The sequence below is a fragment of the Cheilinus undulatus genome, linkage group 12, assembly GCF_018320785.1.
Source record: "Cheilinus undulatus linkage group 12, ASM1832078v1, whole genome shotgun sequence".
In the NCBI taxonomy this organism is placed as follows: Eukaryota; Metazoa; Chordata; class Actinopteri; order Labriformes; family Labridae; genus Cheilinus; species Cheilinus undulatus.
Window position 1 is genome coordinate 19,698,405 of NC_054876.1, and position 10,769 is coordinate 19,709,173.

Below are 10,769 nucleotides of genomic sequence, written 5' to 3' on the forward strand. Positions count from 1 at the left end.
ATTTTAATCGGTAATTGTATTCACTTATTAGGCAAGATTCGGGTACAAATTAACATGGCAGTTCCCTTATTTAAACTTGTCTGTGGACGCTATGGAGTAAAACTTCCACAGGGAGAAAATCTATTTATCAGTTCATCTATTGCTATTCTGCCACTTGGGCTTTTAATGTGAAAAAAATGTGTCAGAAATAAAATTACGTTTGAATGGTCATAGCTAGAGTATCAAGATATCCACTTTAGAGTTAAACCACAGCGTGAATTGGGTCTTCAGGCCAGACCCTTTAACAATAACAAACATTTGGAGTATCATAATGAAAAAATCTGGCAAATAAAAACCCAGGACTGTTGAGCATCTACAATTCTAAATCAGACAATAATGGAACAACATTCCTCTCCTAAAGCTCCAGTAACTGTTCTCCTCATTTCCCAGAAGATTACAGACTGTTAGAAGAAGAAGGGAAGCAACACAATGGTAAACATGGCCCTGTCCCTACTTTTTAGAGAGATCAAATTCAAAATGAACTAATATATTGACATGTTTTACTGTGAAAAAAATGAGTTTATACTGCAATTTATTGCATTGTTCTAATTTCACACACCACCCTTACTTTTTAGGAATTGGAGTTGTACTTTTGACATTATGAAATCCTGCATTTGTGTATGTGTCAAAGTCAGATTTAAGATCAGAACAGAGGAACTGTCCCCTTTACAGGAATATTAGCTTTCTGGTGCAGAACTCTGCAACAGATTGCAGAGTGCCTTCATGTCATTGTGTACTGATAGTCACTGAGTCAGTCTGCTCATGCAAATTCCAAAAAAGAAAAATGGTGCTGTATTTCAGTTTTATTGTCTCTGGCCAAAAACCAAGAGTTGAAAAAGATGGCCATTTTCTTCATTTCCATACAGTCAAATGTATCAAAGTCAAAAAAATTATATGTTGGGACCCCGATCCTGTTTCATATAAATGCGTAAGGCCTGCATCATTTTCATTTAAAGAACAATTTCAATAGCATCTTGTGGTTGTATACATTGACTTGAAAACTAGTGCAATATTGCAATAATAGTAACACTTTTCAGACAAGAAAGACTTTTAAAAATAAATGTACAAATCACGTCATCTCTTGCTATAGTGTTTTCACTGCAAAAGTGAGGGTGAGTGACGCTTAACCACTGGTATGTAGGGCCTCTCAAGTATTGTGATACTTTTTCTTCATTCAGACAGGACATATGTGAAATTAGAGTTAGCAAACGATGACACAGTTAAATGTTTTAGTTTTAATTTCTTTCAGCAGTAGAAAATGTACTGCTTTAAGCACACAGTCAAGAGATTTTCATTGCTTTATTACATGGAATATGGTCATTAAACTGGAATAAATGCATAAAGACTTCTTAAAGATATAGTCTACTATCAAAACTGATTCAGACTGATCATTTCCATGGTAAAATTTAACTTTATAAGTGCTTTAATAAAGCCTTAACACTGATACAGATCATATACCGTTGATTCATTAGATCATAATGAGATGTTTAGTTTAGCCATCAATCACATCATTCGCTACAGTTTCAATCTCTTCCAACTCCATGGGTCTCTGTGGGCCTGTCAATGCGATACACAAACTCTGCAGGCAGGAAGTAGCCCAGGTACTCCACACTGTCAGGGGTGGTGTCGATGTAGTAGTGACCCCCTTCTCCGTGGTGGCTGAAGCAGTGCGTATGCTCAACACGCAAGTCCAAACCCTGAACACAGAATGAATAGGAAGGTTACTAAGCATCCTTTTTGTACTGATGATAAAAACTTATACATGCAAATAACTAACTCCTCCTCCTTATTCAGTTTAAAGAGTGTGTTTTACTCACAGGGTCTCTGGATACCAGCACAGACTGGCAGATGAGTGGAGCCCTGACCTCAAAGTGTTTCAGCCAGTTGTTTACATCATCGTTGGTGTTGAGGGGACATGCGGAGAACTCTCTTGGCTATTCAAGAACAGACAAAGGACAGCATTAATATATATAACTTACATGAGGTTAAAAAAATTCCAGCCTGTGCACATTCTGTCCAAGCCTGGCCCTGCTCGACCCGTTAACTTCATTTATGGGTCCAAGCCTGATTTAAACCTAAATTTTTAAAAAGTTGGCTGGTATAATGGATTCAAACTACAATTTAGTGTTGTTTTAAAGAAAAAATCCAGTAAAAAAGTTATAATGAGTGTAGGACAAAAGAATGTATTATAGACATGGCTAATTTACTGTTTAAGTAAAAAGAGTACTGAGGATGAGGAGCAGTCGCACAGACGTCACTGTGCACTTCATGTACAGAGTTTAACGGAGATTATCAGTCTGTTAACAGACTAGGCAACTGTTTGCACTGCTCTTTACCCACTTCAAAAGTTAAAATACAACATATGGTTATATATAATATTTGTTTATATGCAAACACAAACTGTTTGGGGGTTTAGCATACCGAACTACACCAAACCGTATTGAATCAAACTGGACCAACAGATGGACGTGTGGCTTTAGACTCCTTGAGCCCAACCTAGTTTGGGCCTAGAGGAGGGGTGGGCATCCTGACCCTGCTTCTGGCTGTGGGCCACACAGGGCAGGTGTAAGGACTGGGCTGTAAAGCTAACCTTTAACTTGTACAATCATCACATTTTTGTATCTTGAAACGTGAGGAAGTAAAACTTGTTTTAAACAAGACCAAAACCGAATGAAAATTCAGATCTAGAGAATGAATAACAAAGGTAAATAAGATCCCTCAAATTATCAAAAAGTAAAAACAAAGTCAATAAAGAATATGAAGAATTTACAGCTGTAAATACACCGTGGTCTGAGTTTGTCACTATTAGTTTGTGTAGGTTCAAATATTCACCATGATGTGGATTTTAGCTTTCCCCTTCTGGATGATGAAGGTTCCTCCCAGAGCGAGGCTTTTCTCCAGATAGTGACCTTCCAGAGTTTTCCTCAAGGATGTCACCAGACTGTGGCCTCCTGTCCGCTTCTTCGCCCGCACCTCAATGACCTGAAGACACACACAGGTGCAGTGGACATGACAGCTCAGCTTTTCTTTGTGTTAATGTTTATCCTTTCAAATGTTTGGCAGTCACATGCAACACGGCTGAAGTTTATTAAAAAAAAACTATAGTTCGGTTATTAGCTAAGAGGTAATTATGTTTCAGTTCATACATAACCAGAGGTGTTCATTATTTGCCAATGACACTGCACTTTTAAAGGAGCTGCATTGATGAGTAAATATTTATGTACCTTCCCAGGCTTCCCTTCACAGGCATACAGATTTCCCAGCAGACCAAAGTTGCAGTCAGAGAACTTGTCGCTGTATTTTTCCTGCAGACACTGACCATCTGCTGGATTAATGGAGGAGAAGTAGCTGCTGTTCACTGCAGGCCTTCCTTCGGCTTCAGTTAGACACAAAGGCATCAGCTATGGACAAGAATAACACTTGCACTTAAATGTCTGCTTTACTAAGACTTTCCTGCATGATTTTCCTCTCTTTCAATTATACATTTCTTTTGAGGGGATCAGTGAATTGTCATCTTGCTTCCTGAAAGGATTTTATGCAGAAGTGGTCCTGCTTTTCTTACATTATTTCCATTGCTTAACGACAAACGCCTCCTGTCTTTGTTTGCTGAAAGGTAACTTTCACTTTGGATAAGTCCAAATTCCAGGATGTAATCTGACAGGCACACAAAGTTTGTCTTTTTCAATCAAATATTTACTCTGTAGTAATGACATGTTAGCAAAGAGACGTAAATGAAAATGAAACCTTCTGACTATAAAGATGACCCCAGGGCTTCAACTTTCAGAGGAAATGACAGGAGAGCTTCACTCTTCAGCTACGCTGCTCTTAATTCCCCTAAACAGAAACACTTTCCTCAGTATTTGTGACATGATGAGAGTGAAAAAGATTCACCTCTGCATTCATTCCCAGAATCCTTGAAGCAGCGCCTGCAGCACCGAGGATGAAAGCTCCCGGCAGCTCCAGCTCCTTTGATATGGTGTTCATGTTGTATTCCTGACAGGATGGAGTGACAGTAATTAAATATAAATGTAGCTGACAAAATGTCATTGTTCTTTATCTACATACAGGCCTGCCCATATAACTGACTGGGCCCCAAGAGAATGGGCCCTTCCTAGATTGATTTATTGATAGTCTCAATGCATGTGTGTTGGATCAGTAGCATTGGTGTTAGCATTCTGGCTAACAGTTACTTCATTTTTGGAGCTGAACGCTATGGAGCTATTATTTGGTCTGATGTTAGAATTGGTCATTTGTGCTACTTTTTAACCCATCTCACTTTTTCTAACCATTTTTGCCACTTTAACACGGTCTTTGCTGCTTTTTGTTCTTTTCCCTCTTTTTGCTAACCTGACACACCAGATGGATGTGTTTCACACGTCCATCTGGGAAAGCTTCAATAAGAAATGTTTGAGAAAAGGCAGAGGCTTTGAAAAAAACTCAGAGTGTGACTGGGCGAACGTTCTGTCTGTCACATCTCTACGGGCCAATCAGACAACAACACAAGTGACGTGGCCGCTGCGCGCAGCTACTGAGGAATAGCGTGAAACATGGAGACTATAGACATGTAAGTACTCGACTTTTGTCGTATTTGAAAAGAAAACAACTCACTGCTGTTCTTTGTTCTTCTTTCAACGAAGAAATATCATCAAGTTCTGATAAAACTGGTGCTTTAACAGTATCCACGCTAATCTCTTTCTCCATAACTGCACCAGCTCTTGCTGCTGCTTGTTTATGTCACAACTCTGCTATGCCTGAAAGCACTGCCCCTTGTCACTGATTGGTCCTGTCACTTTTTAACCGGGCCAAAACGGTTCAGATGGGAGCTTTGCAAGATGGATTCGCCAGTTAAAAACAAGGAAACGGGCGTATCCATCTGCTTTGCAAGGTTATCTTTTTGCCCCTTCAATGAACTTTTTGGCCACATTTAACCCTTTCTTGCACCTTGCAACAATATCTACCTCTCCTTTTGCCACTCTTAACTAATTTTTCCCACTTTTTGCCAACTTTTGCCACTTTTTTTTAGACAATTGTGGCCTATTTGTGCTACTTTAACCATTTTTGACGGTATATTTTTTGCTACTTTTTAAAAAAAAAATTTTTTAAAGATTTATTTTCTGGCTTTTTATGCCTTTATTGATAACTGAGGACAGTGGATAGAACCAGAAAAAAGGGATGAGAGAGCTGGGGAGAGATGTGCAGGAAAGCGCCACAGGCTGGATTCAACCCATGCAGACCACGTACACGGGGTGCCCCTTAAACCACTAGGCCACCTGCACCCCCACAAATTTTGCTACTTTTAATCCAATTTTGAAATGTTACAAATCTTCCCTTTTTTGACCATTTTTCAAACTTTTTGGCTTCTTAAAGCCCATTTGGCCACCTTTCACCCATTTTAGCTGCATTTGCCCTCATTGTCCACTTTTTTTACATCTATTTGGAACTTTCTGGCCACAGTAAAAAAAAATTTTGCCACTTTCTGCCCACTTTTCTACCCCTGCTTTTGCCACTTTTAACTCATTTTTGCCACTTTTTTTTGCCCATTGTGACCCCTTTTTTGCTTCCTTTATTGCAACTTTAACCAGCTTTGCAGCTTGTCACCAATTTTGCCCCCCTATTGGCCCAATTTTGCCATATTTAATCCAGTTCTACAAATCTGCCCCTTTTCACCTATATTTGCCAATAATTGCCACTTTTAACCCAATTTTGATCTATTTGTGCTACTTCTTTTTGCCAGTCCTAACCAATTTATGCAATTTTTTTTACTTGTGTTCCACTTTTAACATATTTTTGCCACCTTTTGCCCTACTTGTCTCTTTTCACTATTATTCAGCTCTTTTCTACAAATGTTATCTCAGTTTCTACTACTTTTTTTCTGGCTTCCTGATGGTCATTGTTCAGGTTAAAAATCAAATAATGTTATCACAGCTTAAGTTTACAATGGGCCATGATTTTGCTGACCTCCACGGGCCCCCAGTTTAGCTGGGCTTTAGAAAGCTCTTTCCTTTATCCCCCTTATGGTTGGCCTTGTCTACATATGATCTTGCCATTTAAAACAACATACCTTCTCTCTCTTAACCAAAGGCACAAGGTACGGCACACCACCAACATCAGTGATGCGAGGATTGCCACACAGGCCTTCAGGGAGATGACAGAGGTAACATTATGAAAAAGACAACATAATACAAATACCAGACAATTCTCAGCACATGCAAATGAGTATGATGTTTGTGAAACAGTATTTTAGTTCATAAAGCACTTTAATTGTAAAGTATGCTCAGCTATATGCTTTTCACATATTAGATATTAAAAGGATCAAAAAGTAACAAAAACTTAACATTTTGTTTCACATACAGATTCAAATTTGTATGCAAGAAGTTTAAGATTCCCATGATCACAGCAAAAGACACAGATAGCTATGGAGCAGATGTCTCAGTTGCACATCACAAACCTTTATGTAAGAAAAGTGGAAATGTTCAGATTTATTAATGACACAAAAGTCTTGTCGTGTTCTGCTAAAAATATTGCTTTGCAGCATTATCACCAGGGTCCAAACTCTTTTCTACAGTAAGTGTTAACATGGTGTGATGCGAAATGGACTAAATACACATGAGGGGCATGTATATATTTGATTTAGACTTGTGATGACATTCAGACATCTGCATACAAACTGTGTGTTTCTATGCCATTCATGCTGTTATTCATGCATTCCTCATTGTGCATGAAGTTTGGCTGACTGGTTTCTTACCTTTAACAGGAAAGCAGAAGGGCTCTTTGCTGAGATCCGGACACTCCACAACACTCACCTGAACTTCTGCAAAGTTCTCCTGTAGTCCTGCTTGTAACACTGCATCCAACAACAACGCCTTCGTTACACTTTACCCACGTCATACCATAAACATAACCGTGTCATTCTGCCTGTGTATCAAAGTCAGAGCTCTCACCGCCCCGCAGCTCCTCTAACCCCGGCGCGTGCAGCTGAACCTTCTCCGTTTTGCTGCTATCTGCCATGATTCCTGAACTGAAAATCAATGACGCACAAGCCTGAGGCAGTGCGGAAGGAAACGATTGTTAAAGCGACCACAGCTAGAGTGGTTGAAGATCAACCAAAGATGAATTAATGACAAGAGAGCTCCCTGCCCACAACCTAGTAAAGCGGCAGATTGCTCGCTCATAGGAAGTATGTCCTGTGAGAATTTGTGATGCACAGTTTTGAGGAAGTGAAGCGGGAACATTTAAAATGTGTTCAGTTCATTCCTTAACTCTGATAAAACAAATGTTGATCGAAGTGTAAACTTCAAAATATAATACAGATTGTACACTTCAAAGTGCACACTTAAAAGAACACTTCAAAGTGCATTTTTCAAAATACACTTCGAAGTCTGCCCTTCAAAGTACACTTCGAAGTTCACACTTCAAAGTGCACACTTCAGTGTACGCTTCAACTTCAACATGCACACTTCAGTGTACACTTCAACTTCAACATGCACACTTCAGTGTACACTTCAACTTCAACATGCACACTTCAAAGTGCACCCTTACAAGTACACTATGAAGTGAACACTTCAAAGCCCACACTTGAAGTGCAACCTTCAAAGTAAACATTGAAATGCACACTTCAAAGCCCACACTTCAAAGTGCATACTTCAAAGTACATTTCAAAGTGTACACTTCAAAGTACACTTCAATGTGCACACTTCAATGAACACTTCAATGTGCAAACTTCAAAGTGCACATTTTAACATGCACACTTCAAAGTGCACACTTACAAGCACACTACGAAGTGCACACCTCACAGTACACTTCAAAATGCAACCTTACAAGTATTTCAACGTCCACATTTTAAAGTGTTCACTTCAAAGTACACGTTGAAGTGTACACTTATGCCATGCACACTTCGAAGTGCACACGTGTAAGTGCACACTTAACAGTACACATCAAAGTGGTCAATTTGAAGTGCACACTTTAAAATACACTATGAAGTGCACACTTCAAAGAACACTACAAACTGCACACTTCGAGGTACACCTCAATGTTCAAACTTCAAAGTACATTTTCAAGTGCACACTTCGATGTGCACAAATCAAAGTGCACACTTCAAAGTACACTTCGGTGTGCACACTTCAGAGATGCACACAAGTCATTTTTTGCAAGTCCAAGTCAAGTCTCAAGTCTTTGGTCACGATTCCAAGTCAAGTCTCAAGTCTCCAATGGTTGTAATGAGCGTTCTATAATCTGCCTCTGACGTCCAGTCTGCTTAGACCACTGCATTTTTGTATCTCAGGAATTTAAATCCTGTATTGTCTTATCACCATCAATAGGTGGGGTATTGTCTGTGGCCGGCTTGCCATGGTGTGCGCATGTGTACACTTACATATGAACAGGGCTTGACATTAACTTTTTTCACACCAGCCAATGTGACTATTGGCTTATAGCCACTCAGTATTTCACTAGCCAGAGTTCTGTTGTTGGGAATGTATGTGCTACATATCATATGTACCTCTGCTATAAGATCCCTCATCAACATGATCAGTATCAGCCCTCCTCTTAATAAAGCCCCTCTCTGTGTACATATGAAACACTACAGAGACATTAGTAAAACTTCACTGATAGAGACAGACACTGAGACATTGGAGATTACATGTTCTTGTTATTTGTCAGATATATTTCTTTAATGGTAGTAATTTTATACTAACACAGAAACACTAACTGTTAATGAACTGTTTCTTCTGAAATAAAAGAAAAACTCAATGAGCATTTCTAATTCTCACTCAGATCTTCAGCAGAGTATGCAAAGTATTTCTCCATTCTTCTTAAGAAACTTCTGTTATCATTTATGGTATAAGTTTCTTTATATGGGTAAAATCTAGCAAAATTTTACTTTATTCTGTCTCTGTTTCTCGCTGCCTCCGTGAACCATATTTAAAGTTTAAATGTACCTGTCGTCTTTTATGTCCGTTCATTATCAATAAGCGGCAATGCAGAGATCCCAACATTAATTTGTTCCCCATAAACGTATGATACTAAGGGAATATTAACCAAATCATAATTTAAAATTGAGCACACCCATGGCTCATGCGGACGACACAGAGACACACACAGCTGGAGCGCACACACATACAAACAGCGCTGATGCTGATCCTCCCTGGTAAAAGAGGAGCTTTAATGCAGGAGAAAAGAGTTTAGGTATTCTGAAACTTTTGCCCTCAACAGACTGAAGTCTGAAGTCTGCAGTCTACCAACATGTTAGCGTGTGTTTCAGAGCAGGTGCGTGCGTTACCGTCACGGTTGTGTGTCATGGACAGCATGAACGAAGATGAGGAAGAGAGGGGAGCAGCCATTAGTGCTGCGTAAAAGACGCACGAACCGTCAAACGTAAGAGGAGGAAAGGAGAAAAAAGTAACGGGGGACAGGGGACAGGAGATCATGATGGAAAAATTAAAAAACCGAAGACTGAGCACAAGTCCCAAATCATGAGTCCGAGTCGAGTCTCGAGTTTTTTGCGCATGAGTCCAAGTCAAGTCTCAAGTCACTAATGTGTGCGACTTAAGTGCGACTCGAGTCCAAGTCACGGACTCGGGTGCCCATCTCTGGCACACTTCAAAGTACACTCTGTAGTGTACACTTTAAAGTGCACACTTAGTAAAAATTTTGAAGCTTAAATTTTTAAATGTAAGATAAAAAACTCAGTTTATGATTTAGCAGGAAAATAAACCTAAAAAAACTTTTCAGCCCAAAAAAACTGTTAAATCAATGACAATTTGAGATTGCAAAGAAATACATGCGACAAAAATGCTCTACATTTATGATGGAAAAAAAAATCTCATCAAGATTCCTGGACTCGCCATTTTGGAGGAACTCAGCAGAATTTCTTGAAGCACTGGAAGAACTATGTCCCTAAAAACGATCGATGATATTTGGAGAAGATCCTCTCTAGGGTGATGAATGATGAAGAGAAGAGGATTGAGAAGCACAGGCAGGCAAGGCAGCCCTGTCCTGCTTTTGGAGGTGGTTGGTGGGTGCTCTGGCCGCTCGCTGAAAAGAGGAGGACATTTTACACAGCCACTAAGCTGTGTCAGTCAGGCAGGTGGAACATTGCTGGTGGTGCAGAGGTGTTGTCACTGTTTCAGCTCAACCAGAGGCAGTCTTTCCGGGTTGGCGCCATGAACATGACTTCTCTTCAGGAGGACTCTCGCATACCTGTGATGGCGTGAGACGTGGCTGGAATTGAGCACTGGGCAAGACCAGTGTGGGCGGATACACCTACTTCTGGTCTGGCTGCACTGATGGATGCCACCCTGAGTAGGGTGGCGCTGGTGGTTGCACGCCAGCTGGTCCTCCTGATCTCAGAGGAGAGGCCTGTCAATGAGCCTTTACTGCAGGCGAGACTGACCCATTCATTGGGCTCGTTTGTTGCGGTCTCTGTGGCATAATATCTGACAGAGGAGTCAGATATTAAGGAAGGATGACCTGGCTACTCTTGGTCCTTGGTCCTTCTGTTCTTACTATACTCTTGAGAGACAAGGACGGGAAGCTCACCAGCCTGATACTGGAATGGCAGCTGTGCTTTTACAGGCTTCTGGCATCCAGACCTGCAGGGCATCCATGTGCTTCATGGTGCAGGCCTGGATGATCTCCTTCAGAGGGCCAGAGCAGTACAGAACTAAGGTTGACGCAGTGAAGTTCCGAAACAGCCTATGTTCCCATACCTGACCTGACCAAGCAGCTTTGAA

At 40.4% G+C, this 10,769-nt stretch overlaps 1 protein-coding gene across 1 annotated transcript; it reads right to left on the reverse strand.

Moving 5' to 3' along the window:
• Positions 1-1,259: 1,259 nt before the first annotated feature.
• Positions 1,260-7,116, reverse strand: c12h11orf54 (chromosome 12 C11orf54 homolog). Its single transcript, XM_041801785.1, has 8 exons — positions 6,981-7,116; positions 6,785-6,883; positions 6,101-6,174; positions 3,931-4,032; positions 3,264-3,440; positions 2,872-3,021; positions 1,857-1,973; positions 1,260-1,736 (listed from the first exon to the last, which is right to left on the reverse strand). Exons 1-8 carry the CDS (start codon positions 7,045-7,047, stop codon positions 1,563-1,565), a joined length of 960 nt encoding a protein of 319 aa, XP_041657719.1. The 5' UTR covers positions 7,048-7,116; the 3' UTR covers positions 1,260-1,562.
• Between the last annotated feature and the right edge of the window lie 3,653 nt (positions 7,117-10,769).